General features: G+C 33.4%; 1 protein-coding gene across 5 annotated transcripts in view; it reads right to left on the bottom strand.

Annotated features, from left to right (window-relative positions):
* Nucleotides 1-804: 804 nt before the first annotated feature.
* Nucleotides 805-19184, bottom strand: part of LOC132942679 (unconventional myosin-XVIIIa-like) — a 59119-nt gene continuing 40739 nt past the window's right edge. For 2 of the 5 annotated variants that reach the window (XM_061011277.1, XM_061011278.1), the window contains 7 exons: nt 6442-6714; nt 6277-6366; nt 5399-5800; nt 5142-5296; nt 4723-4846; nt 3199-4659; nt 2371-2798 (listed from right to left, as the gene is read on the bottom strand). In XM_061011277.1, the coding sequence (XP_060867260.1) occupies nt 2778-2798; nt 3199-4659; nt 4723-4846; nt 5142-5296; nt 5399-5800; nt 6277-6366; nt 6442-6714 (2526 nt within the window). In that variant the 3' untranslated portion in view covers nt 2371-2777. Of the gene's footprint in view, nt 995-2370; nt 2799-3198; nt 4660-4722; nt 4847-5141; nt 5297-5398; nt 5801-5871; nt 6095-6276; nt 6367-6441; nt 6715-12825; nt 14243-19184 lie in introns of those variants that run through there. The other 3 variants (XR_009664306.1, XM_061011279.1, XM_061011280.1) reach the window with 3 other exon arrangements.

Here is a 19184-nt window from a genome sequence, read left to right as displayed (position 1 = left end):
CCGTCAGTTTTACTTCCCTTCTATGCATATGATTAGAGTACCTGCATAATCGATAATATAATATATACTCTTACATTATAGCGATGCCAGACCTACATAGACCTGTAGACTTACATAGCTTACAATTTAGCTGTTTGACAAATTCAGTGAAATGTTAAATCAACAACAAATTTCTAACTGTATGGATGAAGGGGCTATATAGATCTATTTGTACAATTTACCAAAAAAAATTTACAAATTCACAAAAAAATAACGCATGTATCGTTATTACTTGTCAGGAAATTAAACCGAGTGCGACTTTCGTGGTAAAAATATAATATTTTTACTGAACTAGAAATCAAACAACACCGTAAACACGAGGGTGATTCATCGACCATACTCGCCATCCTTTTATATATTTATAATAATGTATTCTATGATAACATAGTTGAACATATAAATATCAAAATAATAAAGAATTTATCAAATATTCAAATACATTTTGTCTACCGAAAGTCTGACAATACAATTACTGAACTACCTATGTCATATACTATGACAGTAACCAAGAATGTAATATTAAGTAATCGTTTTCAACAGCAATAAACTTTAAAGTTTAAATAGCTTATCTAAATTTGTTTTCTCTTTATGTGTGTCTTCATTATTAAGTCCATAATATTACAGAATAAAATCAGTTATTGTCTAAAGACATTATTTTTATGTTTGTCTTGTTAGTTTTTAATAACAGCATTTATTAAACACCAACTACAATCGCAAGAACACATGAATATAAATTTGAATAAAAATATGACATAATTTAACGCGTGTTAAAAAATGTAATTTGAATATTTTATTTACACAATTCTCTATTTAATTTGGTAAATATTCGGTGGATATAATAAAACGCTGAAATATTTTGATGGCTTGCAACTTTTTCAAATTTTTCGTTTTTTAATATTTCAAAACTCGTGTAGTTTTCTTATACGCGGATACCTGGTCGCTGGTGCTTGGTGCCCTACATAGAAAAGAAACATAATATAGTATAATAGTACGCCAATGTCAATTGAAATTTCTAAATATCTGTGAATATGATTTGTAAGGTTCGGATTTCGATGCATTTGCATATTTTTTTCTGGAATGCTTGACACGATGTTTTCCAAGATACAAATGCGTTTCAACTTAACAAGTACTCACTATATGCTAACAACGAATTTTTTTGCAATTTTCGAGTTTTTTGACGTTTAAGAGCACTTTTAAATTTTTAGGGCATTATTATTTTTTTTTTTAGAATTTTTGAACCGATTTCTAGTAATATTACCTATATAAATAAATATAATCATAGGCGCAATTTCAGTTTTTGACTTGGAGGGGCTTTACATATTAAAATGAAACAGACGCGTGGGGCGCTCTGTCCCCCACACCCCATGTTAAAATACCTTTAAAATATATTACTTAATTATAATAATATACAACATAAGTGTAATATATAATTTTTCTCAACCACTTTTCTATATGTAATGTATATATTATAATTATACTGTATACACTATACATCTATCTATTACTGCTGATACCTATGTACAATATTTTTTAAACAAATTTACGACATTTAGTTACTTATAAATATATTACAATTGTAACCGAAATTGGAAATTTATAAAAATAAATACTTTTATCAAGTATTGACTATATTTTTGACAAATTTAAATGTTTTCAGTAATATATATGGTAATTACTAATTTGCAATACTATTATTAAACCTTTATTATAAGTTCTGAGGGTGGATCCGATTATATACTATCAAAAACACGTGAATATTGAATCGTTCTTTAAACTTTATATTCTTCAAACTGAAACGTTTACTATATTAGTAGATTGGGTAGTTATTAAAGGATTTGATACTTCAATTAAAATACATTTTTTTGGAGAGGCTAAATTTAGTATTGGAGGGGCAAGCCTCTCCAAGTCCCCCCCCCCAAATTGTGCCTATGTATATAATATATAAATATTAAATACACATGTTGTACTCAAACATGTAACAACATAAGGTTATCTGTTTTTTAAATAAAACAATTTACAAAAATATTTTGATTTCTGAAGAACTCCGTGGTCAATCGCAGGGATTCTTTTTTAGGATTTCTTTTATAGTAAAAAGTCATAAATTAATTTTTTGAAAGGGCATTTTTCGTTATTTTTAGGTCATTTAAATCCGAATTCTAGTGATTTGTAAATGGTTGAGATCGAGATACATGAATCAATTAGTCATCAAAACTAAACCATTATCAAATCAAAAGCGCACTGCGAGTGTATCAATGTTTTTCTTTGAGCAGGCACCTAACCGATAGAGCATGATTCGGGAAAGTCACGTAAATGCATTACTACACACGGTAATAAGAAAAAAATTATAACATTTTATTACATAATACAATACAAATTTTGTAAAATCAGTACAAAAGATTATAAATAGGTCAGTGAACATAAAAAAATCTTTTTTTGCGTCGGTGGACGGGTTATTAACGAATAAGATTTTAGCCACGAGTGCGTTCACCCATACGATTGATGGAAGACACTGGGAAAGGGAATCATTAAGTAATTAGAGAGCTACAGAGGGATAGTAAAAATCAGTAAATCACAATCGTATTTATGTATAGGGCACTTAAATATAAATATAAATAATAATAATAATAATAATATAACTCACAATTAACTATTAAGTAACTGTTTTACATACATGATTTATAATAAAATTGTATTTAAATAATACTTTGGTGCAAACTCTTCAGGAAATTTACTAGTCATCAATTATTTGAATCCACGTTCTGTAAAAAAACAATAATAACGCACGTAAATAAACACACATGTTACAAATTTAATTTTATAAATCAATATTCAATACCCCTGCAGTACATAACGTTTTTTTAACAACAATAAATTGAAAAATCGTTATATTTAAAATTTCCAACATGGCTATTATTTTAAAACACTAGAGGGATAAGTTTACAGTTTTAATATTTGACGTGAATTGACTTGCGAAATCGCACTAGGAAGAGTGGATAAGAATCCACTACATACACATACGGTATTAAATTATGAAAACTGCAGTTATTATTTAATTTTTGGGAAAAAAAATATAAGAAAATGAAAAAAGGAACTCAACATATAGGTAAATACACATAAATATACATTCTGAGTCCTATGGCCAAAATAAAAACAACTCACTTTTTGCTGCTGTAGGATCGTGGTGTTCCTCGCGCCCTGGTTGGCTAAGAACGTGGTTACCGAATCGTCGCTATCGCCGTCCCCACCGTCGTCGTCGTCGTCATCGCTGCTCGACCGGAATTCGTCGTCATCGTCATCCAGATCACCAGTCATTGCAGCCTGCAGGTCGTCGATGCGCTGCAGCGCCAGCGCCAGATCAGATTTAACGGTGCTCACCTCAGACTCTGCCTGTTCGGCTCGCTTTTCCAGCGCCCGTTTGCGGTTCACGTCCGCGGACTCCCGGGACTCCCTCTCGGCCATCGATTCCCGGGCCTCCCGCAACGACCGCTGCATTTTGCGCACCGCCTCCTGAGCGGCGTTCTCCTTGCACTGAGCCGTCTCTCGTTCGGACTCCAACCGGTCGACGGTCTCCTTCAGCCGGGCTATCTGCACCTCCAGTCGGGTCCGGGTGGTCAGCTCCAGCTGCAACTTGGACTCGAGCTCGGTGACCCGGAGCTGCAGCCGCTTCAGGTTCAGCGATCCGGCCGGGTCACCGTGCGTCTCCATGTTGTCTAACCGGAACGTCAGCTCAGCCAGCCGCTCCTGCAAGTTGGCCCGGTCCGTGTCCAGCTCGGCGATGCGACTTGCCTGTTCCTGTTGCACCGTCTGCTCGGCACTCAGCTGTTGCACCGTACCCCGGTACTTCTTCAGTACCTCGGCCAGCTCCTCTTCGTTCTCGTCCAGCTGGCCCTGTAGATGGTTCTTGTCTCGAGCCAGACCGGCAGCGCGCTCCTCGGCCGTACGTTTGGCCACTTGCGCTTCGTCCAACGAAGCAGTCACCTCCGCCAGATCAGTTTCAGCTAGGGACCGGGCCTTGAGTGCCGAGTCCCTGGCGCTCTCCGCGTCCTCCAGCTGATTTCTTAACTGCCGCATAGCTATGCGGTTCGCTTGGCTGTCACTCCGTTGTTCTTGCACCGTCTGTGCGTCTCTTAGCAACGCCTTGAGCTTCTTCATGTCCCGACGGAGACGAGCAATCGATTCCTGGTCGTTCATGCTCCGACATCGTTCCCTGTCCTCAGAGTCGACCAGCCGTCTCTCTAGGTCATGACGCTCCCGGATCAGCGCCGTCCTCTCTTCGTGCTCGTTTTCGATCTCGCATTCCAGCGCCTTGATCTTTTTTGCCGCCGAACACCGAGTCTCCTCGTTCTCTTGTTCGCGTTGAGCCAACTCTCTTCGATGTTCCTTCCTTTCCTGTTCGAGTCCCATCTCCAGACGAGTTTTCACCTGCTCCAGTAACTGCACCTGGCCAGCAAGATCGTCAAGTTCTTCTTCTTGGTCTTTGAGTTTACTCTCCAGCTGGTGTTTGGATCGCTTGAGTGCTGCGACTTCTTCCTCGGTGTTGCCGCTAAACGTTAACTCCTGTAGCTCGCGATTCAAGCCAACGACTTTCTGTTCCTTAAGCTCCAACTCCAACTTGACACTCTGAAATTGAAAAAAAAATTATTTATTAATTTGATTATTATACGTATTTCTAAAAAAACGTACACTTAAAGTTTGCTCCATTGAAAATTTATCCGACATGGCCATATCTTTTTCTCTGGTAATTTTTTCTCTTTGAGCTTTTTCTTTTTTTAATTCCTCTTGCAATGAATGCAACTCTGTATCGAATCTAAAATAGTTATTCATATAAATTTTACAATATTACACGATACATGTTGTACAACTAAATCAAATCATGCGATTGTATACCGTTAATCCGATAAGAACTCAACTAATTAATATTAATCCACACACTTTTTTTTATGAATAAATTAATCGTGTAACGCGCAGGTTATAATCATAAATGGGCATTTTAATTTCAATCTATAGAATTATATTATTGTATATAGGTATCATACCCGGCACATAATGTCCAATTTTATTTCTTTAATTATTTATTCGTTTGATAATATTTTTAAACTTACTTCTTTTGTTTCTTTTCGAGTAAATTATTTCTTGAGTTGCTTTCTTCCAACATAAGTTTGAGGTCGTTTGATTCAGAATTCAGCTTATTAACCTTTCGTTTCCATTGGGCTACAATTTGACGTTGTTCTTCTACGTCTTCGTAAACACCAGCCAACTTAAAAATTATCATTATTATTATTAATGTGTTATGTGCAAAAAATATATTTAAATATTGACTTGGGTGAAAAATAAATCAAATATATGTATAGGTACTCACTTTTTTTTCAAGCTGTTTTTTCATGGCCAATAGTTGCTCCATGTCGTCATTATGCTGTTGCTGTAATCGCTTCTTAGCATACTCTAATTCACGACAAACGCGTTCATATCGTCGTCTATAATACTGGTCACCCTTATCGCTATTCACTACAGCACTATCGTCATCACTCATTGTTCCGGCTACGGACGACGACGATGACATTAACGAAGGATCGGTAGACCTCATGCATAGCAGCTGCATTTCCAATTGTTCATTAGTTTCAGCCAACCGGGTCTTGACGGTCTGTGTCTCTAGTAGCTCTTTTTCTAGACGTTGTCTTTCAGCCGATTCAAACTGTAACCGCTCAGACACCATAGTTACTGTGGAATGCTCCTCGGCTAAGTCACCAGTTGTTTCCGCCAACTAAAAACACAACGCAAGGATATATTTTAAATGCATGTAACTTACTGAAAACTGAAATGGTAACCGTGGACCTTATTCTCGTGGAGAAGTTCGAGAAGTTTAGCGTTAAATTCTGACCTATGTTCTGTGGTGGAGTGACAAGACCGGTATGATAATGGCGATAAAGAACGCGAAACCGATCGCGACGGCGTTACGCCGTATCGTCTTCTCATTAAAGCCGGCGTGAACATTGTTGTTACGGGAATGTATGAGAACGTTAAATGAGCAATGTTTGAGGAAGTGTCGGTCAGTTGAATGAAACAAGAGTTCGTCTATTGTTGTTATACTCGGTCTCGTCTTAAAATATCGGTCGCATAAAAATAGACCGGCCCCGGGAGAGGAAATTAAATGCGTTTGGCCGGAGACCAATTACCAAACGGCAAATACTTTAATGCAAAAAATACATGATCGAAAAGTTTGAAGAATTTACTACTTACTCTCTGTTCGAGTCTGTCGTTATCCATTTTCAACTGTGACCGTTCCTGCTCCAACTTGTCCACTTTATTCCTTAGTTGCTCCAGTTCGTCCTAGAACATGAACGGCGATTTCAAATAATAAAAAACTTACAAACAAAAAATCTCATTTTTAGCGTAGATACTCACAGATTTTTGTTTCAGTTCGTATTCAGTCCGATGAACGTTAAGCAAGGGTGTGATTCTGACCAGCAGCCGCCACCATGGCCAATCTCTTACAACCATAAATTTTTTAACATTTCGCTGTATGCACCGTACAGCGATGTCGTTTACTTTTCGTTTAGCGTAGTCTTTTCGAGCAAGATATCCACGACAACGGGCTTGTAACTGAGTAAAGATGCCAGATAACTTTTCGTCTCGCTGAGTTTCGAGAGTTTGTAAGACATTGGCACGGAAAAATATCTGATAAAAATAAATAAATAAATAAATAAATAAAAGTTAAACGATTATTACACATTTGATAGTTTCGATTGTTTCAAACACACAAAGAAATATTAGTTATTTTGTAGTATAATGTAGTACGTGATAATTTGTGTTGCATTTATTATTTGAAACCTGTATCAAGAAATATTCGTGATTTTTTTGTAAAACAAAAATTGTTTTAATCTCTTAAACCAACGACGTTAAATCAGTCATAAATAATTGTAAAACTGCATATCGTGCATTCAGCACATTTATGTAAACGAATAGGTAACTACCTACAATATTTGACATGATAAGAATGTAAACCATTAAATAAATTAAAACCAAAAAAAAACATTTATCTGATTACAAAATTCCTAGTATAACACTTTATGATTAATGCATACTGAATAATGTATGTAAATTTATATGCATATAATATATAGGTACCTATAAGAAAAAAAAATATTCGTGTGATAAAATATTTTTAGACTTTAAAACTACTTTTTCCACGTGTTTCACATTGTATAGTGAGTGTTGCGAGATAATATTTTCAATACTTAACCAGTATTTGTATGTAAATAAATAAGTATAATAAATAAATTAAGTATACATGATTAAATTGTGGACATAAAAATCGTACCGTTGAAATTAAAAAAAAAACCAAATTCAATGATCATAAATGATCAATAGAAATACATATACTTAATAACATCTTGTTTATTTTATAATTTATAATTATTAAAATGTTAAAGTTTTAAATAAATAAACTTATGTTTTAATCAAACATTTTCAGTGAAGTAAAACAAATATTTTGAACATGTATAATGGTCTTATCTATACCCGAGGAAAATTAAATATCTACTCAATGTTTTTGTGAATTTGAAGCATATCACAAATACGTTATTATACATATACGTTTTTAAATAACTATTACGAGAAATGTATTGATTTTTGATTATTTTTTGAAGTATTCGTTGAGTAAGAAAAAATTACTAACGGATTAAGAATAAAAGTGGTTTTAACGTGATACATTTTGATCATTTACCTTGACTTCAGTTATTTATTTAAGACGACCTTTAAAAATTATTTTCAAACTAAACATTTATAAACTTGGGCATTTTATGTTTTCTTTCTGTTTTATTAATATATAAATTACAAACCAATTGAAATAATATTTTTTAGTACGATTTTATGTCAAAAACATGCAATTTGAATTGAAGATTGACCATAAATTACTGTTACTATATAATAAAATTTTTTACTTTTTTTTACAATTTTGTTTAGATGAAACAAGTTTTATCTTTCAGGCCTTATTATTTAAACGGTTGACATAAGTTATTTTAATCATAATAATTCAAAATGATAAAATATTAGGTAGGTATTTGAAATTATTTTATATTTACATTTGATCAACAGAGACATTTTTTATTGTATGTCTGATTCAATTTTTTTAAATGTCTTCTAATTGCATTTCTATAATAGCTTTATGTACCTATTAACATTTAAAACTTGTCATTCCAATATGAATTATTATTAAATTCAATAAATATTTAAAATGTTTTATCATTATTATGATTCATTAATTCTTGTTATGCGTAACTTTAAACATTCTAAATAGGTAGTCAGAAATCACATATCGGGTACAAACATAAACTCAATAATAATCTGAACTCAGTTTTTTTACTACGACTACTTTTTATTATTTCATTCAAATGTAATAATTAATAACACACCACAATCGTGAACCGAAGTGAACGAAGTGGGCCGAGTGCTCAAAATCAGGTCTCTGCATATCCTGTCCGACTTTTTTAATAGGTGGATATATAATTAAGTACAAAACCAAGTTGTAATAAATAATAATAATATTGTATTAATATTTACCATACCAATAGTGAAGTATAAAAATATATATTTATACAAATAATTACGTAAAAAAGGTATTGAGCCAATCATTTTTTAAGACAGTAATTACATGTTTACCGTCATAATAATAAAATTTTAAGTTTAAATTTAAGATGGATATTTATTATTATTTATTATTTATTATTTATTAATTAATTCACGGAATAAAAAATTCCTTATTTAGTACAGTACATAACAATAATTCAGTAAAATAAGATAGCTAACATATACAAGGGGTGATGGCCTAAAAAATACAGCAGAATTACAGGCACAGTAAATATATACTAAAATAATTAGGACAGATATTAGGTATGTGTTATAAATAAATATGAAGTTTTTAGACAGGCGTATAAAGAAACAAATATAAATTGAACTATATTATACCATTCAACATAAACTCTGATTTGAGCATTAAATTAATATTTTAGTCATTCCAAACTTAAGGGGATCGGTGGAGGACAGTTTTTAAGGAGTTAAATATAGGGAATTTTCAAATTGCATGCATGCAGGTCTTGTAAATGTGTGCGTAGTAAGTGATCATTAGTGTGTGTCGTGTGACTATATATAAAAGAAATAACGGAGCGCTCCCACACGCACATGTACAAGTCACCACCGTGAACGGTCAACAATTTATGTTAATTTGTATGAAATTTTGTCCATCCATCGAATTAATAATGCGATAATATTTCAGAAAACTGATATGAATTCGTTATGTCTACTTGAGATCGGTCAGTCCACATTTTAAGATCTCTGATTTAAAATCCGAATAATCAACGTTTAAAAATTCCGAAATCGCAAAATATTCAAGCTAAATTTATAGTTGTTGGGAGGGGAAGGGGTGAAATTGGGAACAGTGAACTGACCGAACTTAAGTAGACATAAGAACGAATTTAAATCAATTTTAAAAAGTATTATCGCATTACTAGGTTGATCAGTATGATGGACACAAGATTGGTATGTTTTGGCTAAAATAAAAATAAAAACGGTTATAATTTCAGGGCTACAAAATATTTTATTGACACAAAGACACGTGACATATTATAGTATGACAACATATAAAATAAATATTATACACGTATATGGGTTTCTTGTGTGTTAGTTATGTACTTATGTATCGGAATGAACAACTATAATTTTGTGTAAAAGAACTTCAAGAACAATATAAATGAAGAATCCAAACCCCTAAAGTCTCTTTAAATTGTGTCTCATCGTTATTCGTTACTAAAAAGTTTGAATGTATCGTTGGCAATCACAATACATTCACTGCACTCTGTGTACCGTATTATAGTAGTGTGTGTTATTATTATATTCGTATTGCTACGCATACTAAACAACTAGTAAACACAACATACGTAATTTATCAACGTTAATAAATTAAGTACGTCATCTATTTAACACCAAGTTATACGATTTGCACGTAGGAATATGGCAGCAATATAAGTATTTTAACTTTTAAGTGATATTTTGTAAACTGATGAGATGTCTTATATCTTTCTACGAAGTTATAGCTTAACATGTATGACGTATACCTACGTATGTTTTTTTATAGCTACAGCTTAATGCTTATCATTGACTCATATTGACTCAAGACTTCGTACTTATACCGAATAATGTTATTTAATGTCAATTTCAGCAACGTAAATGTTACTATCATCTTATGGTTTTCTACTCAGAATATAACGTAGAAATCGAAATATATATATATGTATCAATTTTCTAATTCAAATTATTGGGAGTATATTATGATATAATAGGTACCTATGCATTGTTCTTTTGTCGATGGAAATTATAATATTTAAAAATTGATTATTTTAATAAAAATTATTAGATATATATTTATAATAATTTCTACTAAATATTTTTATAGACACAATTTAAAATGTTGTTTAATTCTGCGGTGTAATAGTACATTCACATATTGTGGTTTAGAATTGAATATTATACATATTTTGTTACTTCAATAGGTAACTGTAGAAACCTAATATTTATATCGATTATCATAAATAGTTTGCTCAAAAGGTAGGTAATCGATGTATGAATCGATGTATGTTGTGTACACTGTGTGGTGGTACAACCTACTACATTAATTGTAAAACTTAGTCTGTCATAAAGGACTATTTGTTGAATGTAATAATAGTGTTTCAATGTTATTTATGAAAAAACATAATTATTTAATGCAGTAATATAAAACGATTAAAACGACACGGATAATGGAATAAGCGATAATAGTATAATATGTACACTTGACTTGACTTTTTAATTGTTTTATTTATAAATACCTGTCAAAAGAGTAAGTGCCTATAGGTAATTAAAAAAAAAATACTCACAAGCCAGTATTTTATATTTTTGTAATTTATTCATTTGATTTTATCGTGCTTATTTTATATAATAGGTATGACAAAAAACAAAGTTAAAATTCAATTTTGAGCTAATAAATAAATAATAATATATATATAATATAATGGGGTACGTATGCGACACCATATAAGAGAAATAAGAAAATAATATTATTATTAATTTCTACAAGAAATCGTTGAAAACCGCTATATTAGTTTTAATGTACCTATTATATGTCCTAAACGTTTCTTCGTCGATTGTAAATTATGTAATATCATATTATCGGCGATTTACCATTCGAATCGTTATGAAAGATATACCTAGGTAAACTTATCCAATAACAAATCGATCGACCATGAGAGTTTTTATTTTAACGATGCCTTTTCCCGCATTACCGAATGCTCTCAACCTAAGCGTTCATAATATACAAAATTGGCGTTGCAGTCGGACAACCGTCTAGCACAATTATTTGCATTCCGTCTCACAACATACACGCGAGCCCCGTTATATGCACTACACATATACGTTATACGATTATTGCATTTTATCCTATATATTGTAAAATATGTGTTTTCATGGTACGAGCTGTGAATAAATTATAAGCGACGGCCGCCTCTTCTGTATTATAGTGCACGTCTTTTAAACAGACCGGCAAACCAGTTTGTATTTTTTATTTTGTCCAGATTAATCCAGCCGATGCGGCATAACGGGAAATCGCATATTTGTTCTGGCACGCGAATCGATAAAAAAAAAAAAACAACGGACACCAATATCAATCTGCACGCGTATAGAATAATATATGTTTGCGTTTCCGTCAACATTTTGTGCGTATTTTATTGTAATAAGATATCATATAAAGAGAGCAAATATTAACATTTCAATGACCCCAAAAAATAAAGCGTCATTTAGGAACGCATCTCGCGCACGGAAAAATCACATATATTCGCATATTGACGCGGGAGTAGTGCTGCAAACTGCAATGATGTGCATCTCCCGTCATAAACATAGTAATATAATGTTTTTTTTTTTTTTTGGTACATTACGCTACACGAGCAGCGGGTTTGTACACTTGTTCTACAAAAATGCTAAGACTACACTCGAAACTAAATACTTATATACATATTAGATACGTAGAGATGCCTCCAAAGCGTCGCGGACGCAGAAATTTGCTTTTTAAAAGTTCGCAGTGTTTTATATTATTAGCAGAAAGCGAACGTTCACCGAATTTAGACACTATAGGTCTATAGAGTGTAAGAAAAAACAATTTTAACCGTATTATGTATTGATTGTAGGCATGTTGCCAACTAACAAAATCTTTTTTTGTAATTTTTTTTTTTCCGTACACGTGCGAATAGAATAGACATTAGTCTCACACACACTTTTAAGGGGTAATATATAGGCAATTTTAAAGAAATTTAAATAATTCGAAGATTTTTAATGCTAAGGGTGTCTTTTTTCGTTCATTCAGACCGATTAGCAAAAAAAAAAAATATGTACCTACTTTAATTTTGAAAAAATTTTAGAATTTGTTTGTTTTTTATCTGTGTAATATAAGAAATTAATTTTTAGATCATTACAGTAAAAGTAAATTTTTAAAAACGAAAATTAATTTGGTACTACAGTAAGTTTTGTCTTCTGTGTCATTTACATAAATTTGGTTTCTAAAATGTGACTAAAGCGCTCACCGAGTGGTTCTTTTTCGCGAGAAACGGTTTCAACAAACAATTTATATAGAGGCGTGTGGCGGCGTCCTCTTAAGCATGCACATATAATATTATACGGGGTTTTTTCATCCCCGTTCATGTTATTGGTCACGAAATACCGAGTAAAAATACGTTTCATATATCGCCACAAAACGGGAGTCCCAACCTTGTCGTCGTCGTAACCGCAACAGTCCTCGACGGTCTCCACGCTGTTCGGTTCAGTGGACGAACACTCTGGTATCGGTGACAGGTATCCAGCCATGGCAGCGACCGGCTTCGGTCCGTCATTTCCTCCTCCGAAATGACGGCGAATGACCACCACGGGCACGTCTTCGTCGTCGTCTTGGTCCGGCTTTGCGCGCGTCAAAGCGGGACAAGACTTCGCCGAGGCGAACGTCACCAACCGTTCGAGTCGGTCTTCCGGTGCCGTCAAAATGTCGTCTTCGTCGTCGTCGTCGTCGTCATCGTCATCGTCGCCTTCGCAACAGCCGTCGGACGACGCCGACGACGACGTGGACAACGGCGGCGGCGCTAGCGGACTCGTGACGGACAACAGTTGTGACGGTCCATCGAAACCGTCGTGAGGTTCAGGGGCACCAAACACCCACGAGTAGGGTACCGCCGCGGACGTGGATATAGTCATCGTCTCCTCGACCGACTCGTACCCCGAACTGTGAGGCGAGCCGGGCTTGTCGTCCGGTTTGTCGATCGACCGTCCGCCGCAACAAACCGATTTCTCCGAGTCGGAACTGCTCCCGCAATCGGAAGACACTGCGCTGTCCCCGCCACCACCGACAGGAAGTCGGCCGGAAGACAACGATGCGGTTGTCGGCCGATTTCCCTGGAGGCCGCGGCGGCGGTGCAGTTCACCCAACAGTTTCTCCTGTCGCCTCTTGATCTCGTACTTGACGACAGGCGGCGGCAGCGGAGGCAACGGCGGCGGTAGCGGCTTGACCACCACTCCGCGATCGGGCACACGCAAGGGTTTTGGTATCCGTGTTAGGGTGCGCGGAGGCGGTGCTGGCGGCGGTTGCGTCTGAAACTTTTCGGTAATCTTGGACACCGTCCCTTTGACCACGATCGGGACGACAGCACAAGCAGAAGAACCCGCGGTGGAGGCGACGAACGGCGAACGCAACTGCGCGGACGTCAACCGTGACCGGCCGAGCAACGCTTTTTTCGTCTCACGCACACGGGAACCGCCTCGGCCGCCAGCGGCCACATGATCGGGAGGCATAAGTGCGTATGCAAGCAGCAACGGGACGACGCGATCCAGCGACGACGGCCACTGCGTCAACAGTACCGGCACCACGAACAGCGACGAACAACACCACCACCACCACCACTGCCACTGACGTCGCGGTGACACTACCGGCATAAGAAGGACACAGGCCGACGACGGCGACACATCATACAACAACAATAACAACAACAACAACAACAACAACAACAACGATAACAACAGCAGCGGCACTGCAGTATATAGTGTCACATACGTGACATATCACGCGTATTCGACACGAGCATCGACAACCACACATCCGGCGCGTCCGGACAAATCGACATAACTGTCCGTGTGTCCGGCGGCCGCGGCCAATGTCTCTCGCTGGACGTCCGCCGCCGCCGATGCGCCGTTTCGGTCCATTCACGAGCGCGCGTCGTACACACGTCGAAAACTGGTTTCGCGCCCGAACGACGACCTTCATACGCGTCGTGCGAGATAATGACCAACGAGTGCGTATAATAATAATAATAATAATAATAATAATAATAGACGACTAAAGGTATTAGGTATATATATATAAATATAGTATAATTGGTACCCGCGACGATTGTATATAATACTCAACAATCGTCGTGCCAAATAATAATAATAACGCGTGGAAAAAAAATCGTGACATTCCTGTAGCGAATATATATATATATTTATCATATTTACCTATATATAGGTACGCCAAAAGGTGCTATTACACGTTGATATATAATGTCCGCTGAACATCCCCCCGATGTTATAAGCTTACGAACGGGCAGGGGGGAATATCCACGCCTTGAGCCGCGAAACGAGTTATTTCGACGACCTAAAGTCATACTCGTCGTGCACGCACACATATTATAAGAGGTAGAGGTGTGTAAACACAGTTGGAAAGTCGAATATTGCCGAGGAATGCGCGTTTTGTTTTTCGTAAATCTAGTACGCGACCCGAGAGTAGGTACGCCGGCAGTATAAATAGGCATTATACCTCGTATAGTCGTATTGGCCTGTACACTTATACATACATACATACATACAACTGCAGGTGGAACATCATTAAAGCTCTTTGCTGTCGAAATCGACGCCCCACGATCGCACACGATTTCCCTCTGACCCAAAACTGACAGAAGCTTACGGCGCCGTATAACGTTTAACCGAAGCGTCGTTGTTATTAATATTTATTTATTTATTTATTTTGAAAGACGACTTCTTATTATGTACATGAAATACGCTATATGGGTGATCTTGAATTCGTTAAAAATATTTTTGGAATTTTTAAATATATAATATAATATACTCAAGGACCATTTATTAAAGTTCTTGAATTTTTTTGTACTACTTAAGGAGTGACTGTAGTGATACAAACTTCTATTTTTAAAATATGCATGAAAGTAGTACAAAAAGCCTTAATAATTTTAAAACAGGGTCTTTAAAGTTTAAATACCTATACATTTAAAAATTCCAAGATTTTGAATTACTGCATTACTGAATAAGAAAAGGGATCAGCATGATTAGTGAAACACCCTGCATAGAGAATAAAAAAATCATACTCCTATCAATATAAAACCTATCAAGTATGTCTCAGCCTGCGATTCTTCATTTGTAGATGTAAACTATTGTAATACATGGGAGAGTAATAAATAATAATTAATATGAACACGTATGTCCGAGATCAGAAATATTAAGGTAGACAATAAAGTATAGTTGCCGGTTCAAAGATCTAATTTTTATTTTTGGATTAATAACCAAGAACATTTTATTGAATAAGGGACGGGAAACGGTTAATGAGGGCGCGTTTGTTTCTTCTTTGGTTTTTGTCAAAGTTGTTTTCAATTTGTCTTTGTAAAAGACTAATAAATTAGGTATAAATATAATTAGGTACTATATAGTTGATAAAAAAAGTTAAACATGATTTTAAATTACAATTGTTTGAAACGTAGAATATATTATAATAACACAGTGGCTGCATATATATTTATCGACTGTATTTAAATCAAATATTTTTTTTAAATGTATTTATTATAAGAATATTTTTAAATTGTTAAAATTAACGCCTTACAAATATAGTAAAATATACCTATGGTTGTAATAACGTTATACACGAAATAATCCAAGAAAATTGCTTCAAAATTATATTGAAATGGAAAATTTGTTTCGAACAAAATTATAAACATAAATTTATTCTGCTTCGATAAAAATATATGTTATTAATATAACTATTACTTATAGGTAGTAATAAAACATTTTTATGATGTCAATATCTAATTAGGAGGAGAAAATATCAACCTGCTGTTTGTATAAGCAATTGTAGAATAAATTATAATAATTATGATTCACACAACTAACATTCAAAATTGTCAAACTGTACCAATATAGTACATTATGTCTAATGTTATCTTATAAAATAATTATCTTGAAAATTAATAAATATTCTATAAATTATAGTGGTATTCATACATTTTATTTGAAATGTTTTTATTTACTCTACTTTAACACTAGGTATATATTTATGAGCTAATGGAATACACATAAAAGAAATTTAAAGGAAAAAGTCGTCTAATTTAAAAGATATAGTACGACAAAAAAGTAATTTATTTTCATCGAAGTTTTTTTTATGCATATATTATATTATATGTATTGATTATTTGCAAAATTTAACCACGAATGATAAAATCATCGATGCTTAACTCTATACGGAAATTAGAACTTGCTAATTTGTGCTGCCCGGATTTTACTACCTTACACAAACTTAAAAAAGGTGGATAAGTGAATGTCGCTCTGCTGTACAGTAGGGTACAAGTGGGTCACTGTAATGGATGGTGTTAAATTTGAATTCAATGATATAATATCATTGTATAAGAAAAACGATTCTGAGCGAAAACGGTCAGTCAGCCTATGATATTACCAAGTATATTTGATGATATTATTGTGAATAAAGTAATTTATATATAACCTATTTACGTGGAGCCTTGTTTTAAATTTTAAATCCTTAGCCATAAAAGTTAAACATTTTATACATTTTTAACCACAAAATAATTAATAAATTATAAATTTGATAAATGTTGTCAAAATTTGAACTTTAAATGCTTATAAAAAAAAATTGTGCCTATGTATTTTTAATATTTTTCAACTGCTATTAGAACGATATATCAGGAGCCTTATATTAAATTTTCACGCTTTTTTACCCAACAAATAAAAATTTATTGTTATTTATAGAAAAAAAAACTAAAAAAATTGAAAACTGACAATGTCCGTAAACAGCTCAAAAAGAGTCAAAATATTTTCAACATTTTATGGTGTATAGAAAATACTAATATGAACATTCAGTGAAATTTTCAAGTATCTACAGTCATTTGTTTTTTAATTACAATAAAATAAGAAAATTGTTACATGAGAAATCGAGTAAATATCAAATGTTGTAAAAATATAAATTTCAGACGCTCATAAAAATTTAATTTAAGTTTCTTCTAGACATTTTTTTTTTGATAAAGGTAGACAAACTTATGAGTAATCTTATATTACATTTTCAAATCTTAGATTTAAAAAGAAAAATTTTTATGAATTTCAACTCAAAATAATTTGCTATTTTTCGTGATTTTTCCGTATTTTGTCAAAATTTGAACTTTAAATGCTTATAATTAAAAACTGTGACTAAGGATTTTTAATTTTTTTCATCTGCCTTTGAAACAATAACCTAGGAGCCTTCTATTAAATTTTCAAGCTTTTTTACTCAACAGATAAAATTTTATTGATATTTATAGAAAAAAAAACTAAAAAAATTGAAAACTGACAATGGCCGTAAACAGCTCAAAAAGAGTCAAAATATTTTCAAAATTGTATTGTGTATAGAAAATGCAAATATAAACAACCAGTGAAAATTTCATGCATCTACGGTCATTTGTTTTAGAGTTACACCAATAACCAAAATCGATTTTGTTAAAAATCGATTTTGCGTAAAAATTCCCGTTTTTCCTTAATTTTTCTTTTGTTTTTCACATCGCTTTTGAAAACTACTGGGAAATTAAAATTTTGACCTCCCCAATGCACCAACGATATTCACTTTCCCATCGAACAAGATACTGAAGTCGAAAATCGAAGCATTATTTCGACTACTTATCGTGTACACAGACACAAAAATAAAAAAATAAAAAAAAAAATAAAAAAAAAAACACACATCATTGTAAAATCAATACATTCATCGTTTCACTCAGAATCTAAAATAAGCGTGTAGCATAGCAAATAGTAATGTTTTTAGGACGGATATAAAACAATATGATAACAAATTGCTAATACGGTGAAGCTAATTAAGTGCCTGATGAATCAGATACGTACAATTTTCTAAAAGTTATGTATTAATAACAAAATCAGTACGACAAAACGTAAACTGTTGGATATTATTATCTTTTCAAATTAATTTATATAATATAATGAGCACGTTTAAAATAATTTTAAAACCATTATTAGCTAGTCTACTGTACAAGAAATTTTTTTTCATAGTAAAAACAGTACCATAATTTGTTAGGGTAAAATTTAAAATTGAGTTGAGTAAAAATCATTATTTTTTTATTATTTAATTATGTTTACAAAGTTATTATTTAGTATTGTAAATAAAATATTGAATAAACAAAATCATTTTATTAACATATTATGATATACAAGTCTATAAATTAGTAATAGCATTGAGTATAATATATTATACATACTCTCTGCCCTATGGTAATAGTTAATGATTACTGATTAGTACATTATGATGAAATAAAATAAATATAAATTAGGGCACCTAGCTACAGAAGTAAAATATATTATCTAATACTCAACTTTAAAAGAAAATAATAATGTCTTATACAAAATATATATACAATTCTTTGGTGTCTCTGTCTATACAATTATTTTTACTTTTTTCATCTCATTGCTCAGACGTGCATGACTGTGGTTATGTCACTTATTCATATAATAGAGACAAGGTCATCGTCTCTTCTTTTTTTAGATACATAAAAAGTTATCAATTTTCACTCAAAGTATTTCCATTGCTTTTTACGATTACGAATTCTATACGTATTTTTTTATTTTAGTACACTCATTCCCGTAATAAATTGAATGAAAACGTCCACAAAAGTAAACTAAACTCGAATTCGTCGTATTTAATAAGCTGCATCTAAGCTTGAAAATATTATCCACACTCGTTAAATACTAAAATGTTTTATTTGCAAAGATAATATCTCACGGTGTCTTTAAAAAAAAATGTATAGGTACTTAGAAAAATTACTTTAGGT

Source organism: Metopolophium dirhodum, chromosome 4 (assembly GCF_019925205.1).
Source record: "Metopolophium dirhodum isolate CAU chromosome 4, ASM1992520v1, whole genome shotgun sequence".
NCBI classification, from domain to species: domain Eukaryota; kingdom Metazoa; phylum Arthropoda; class Insecta; order Hemiptera; family Aphididae; genus Metopolophium; species Metopolophium dirhodum.
The sequence above is the reverse complement of the archived record's forward strand: the minus strand, read 5'-3'. Positions and strand labels throughout refer to the sequence as shown.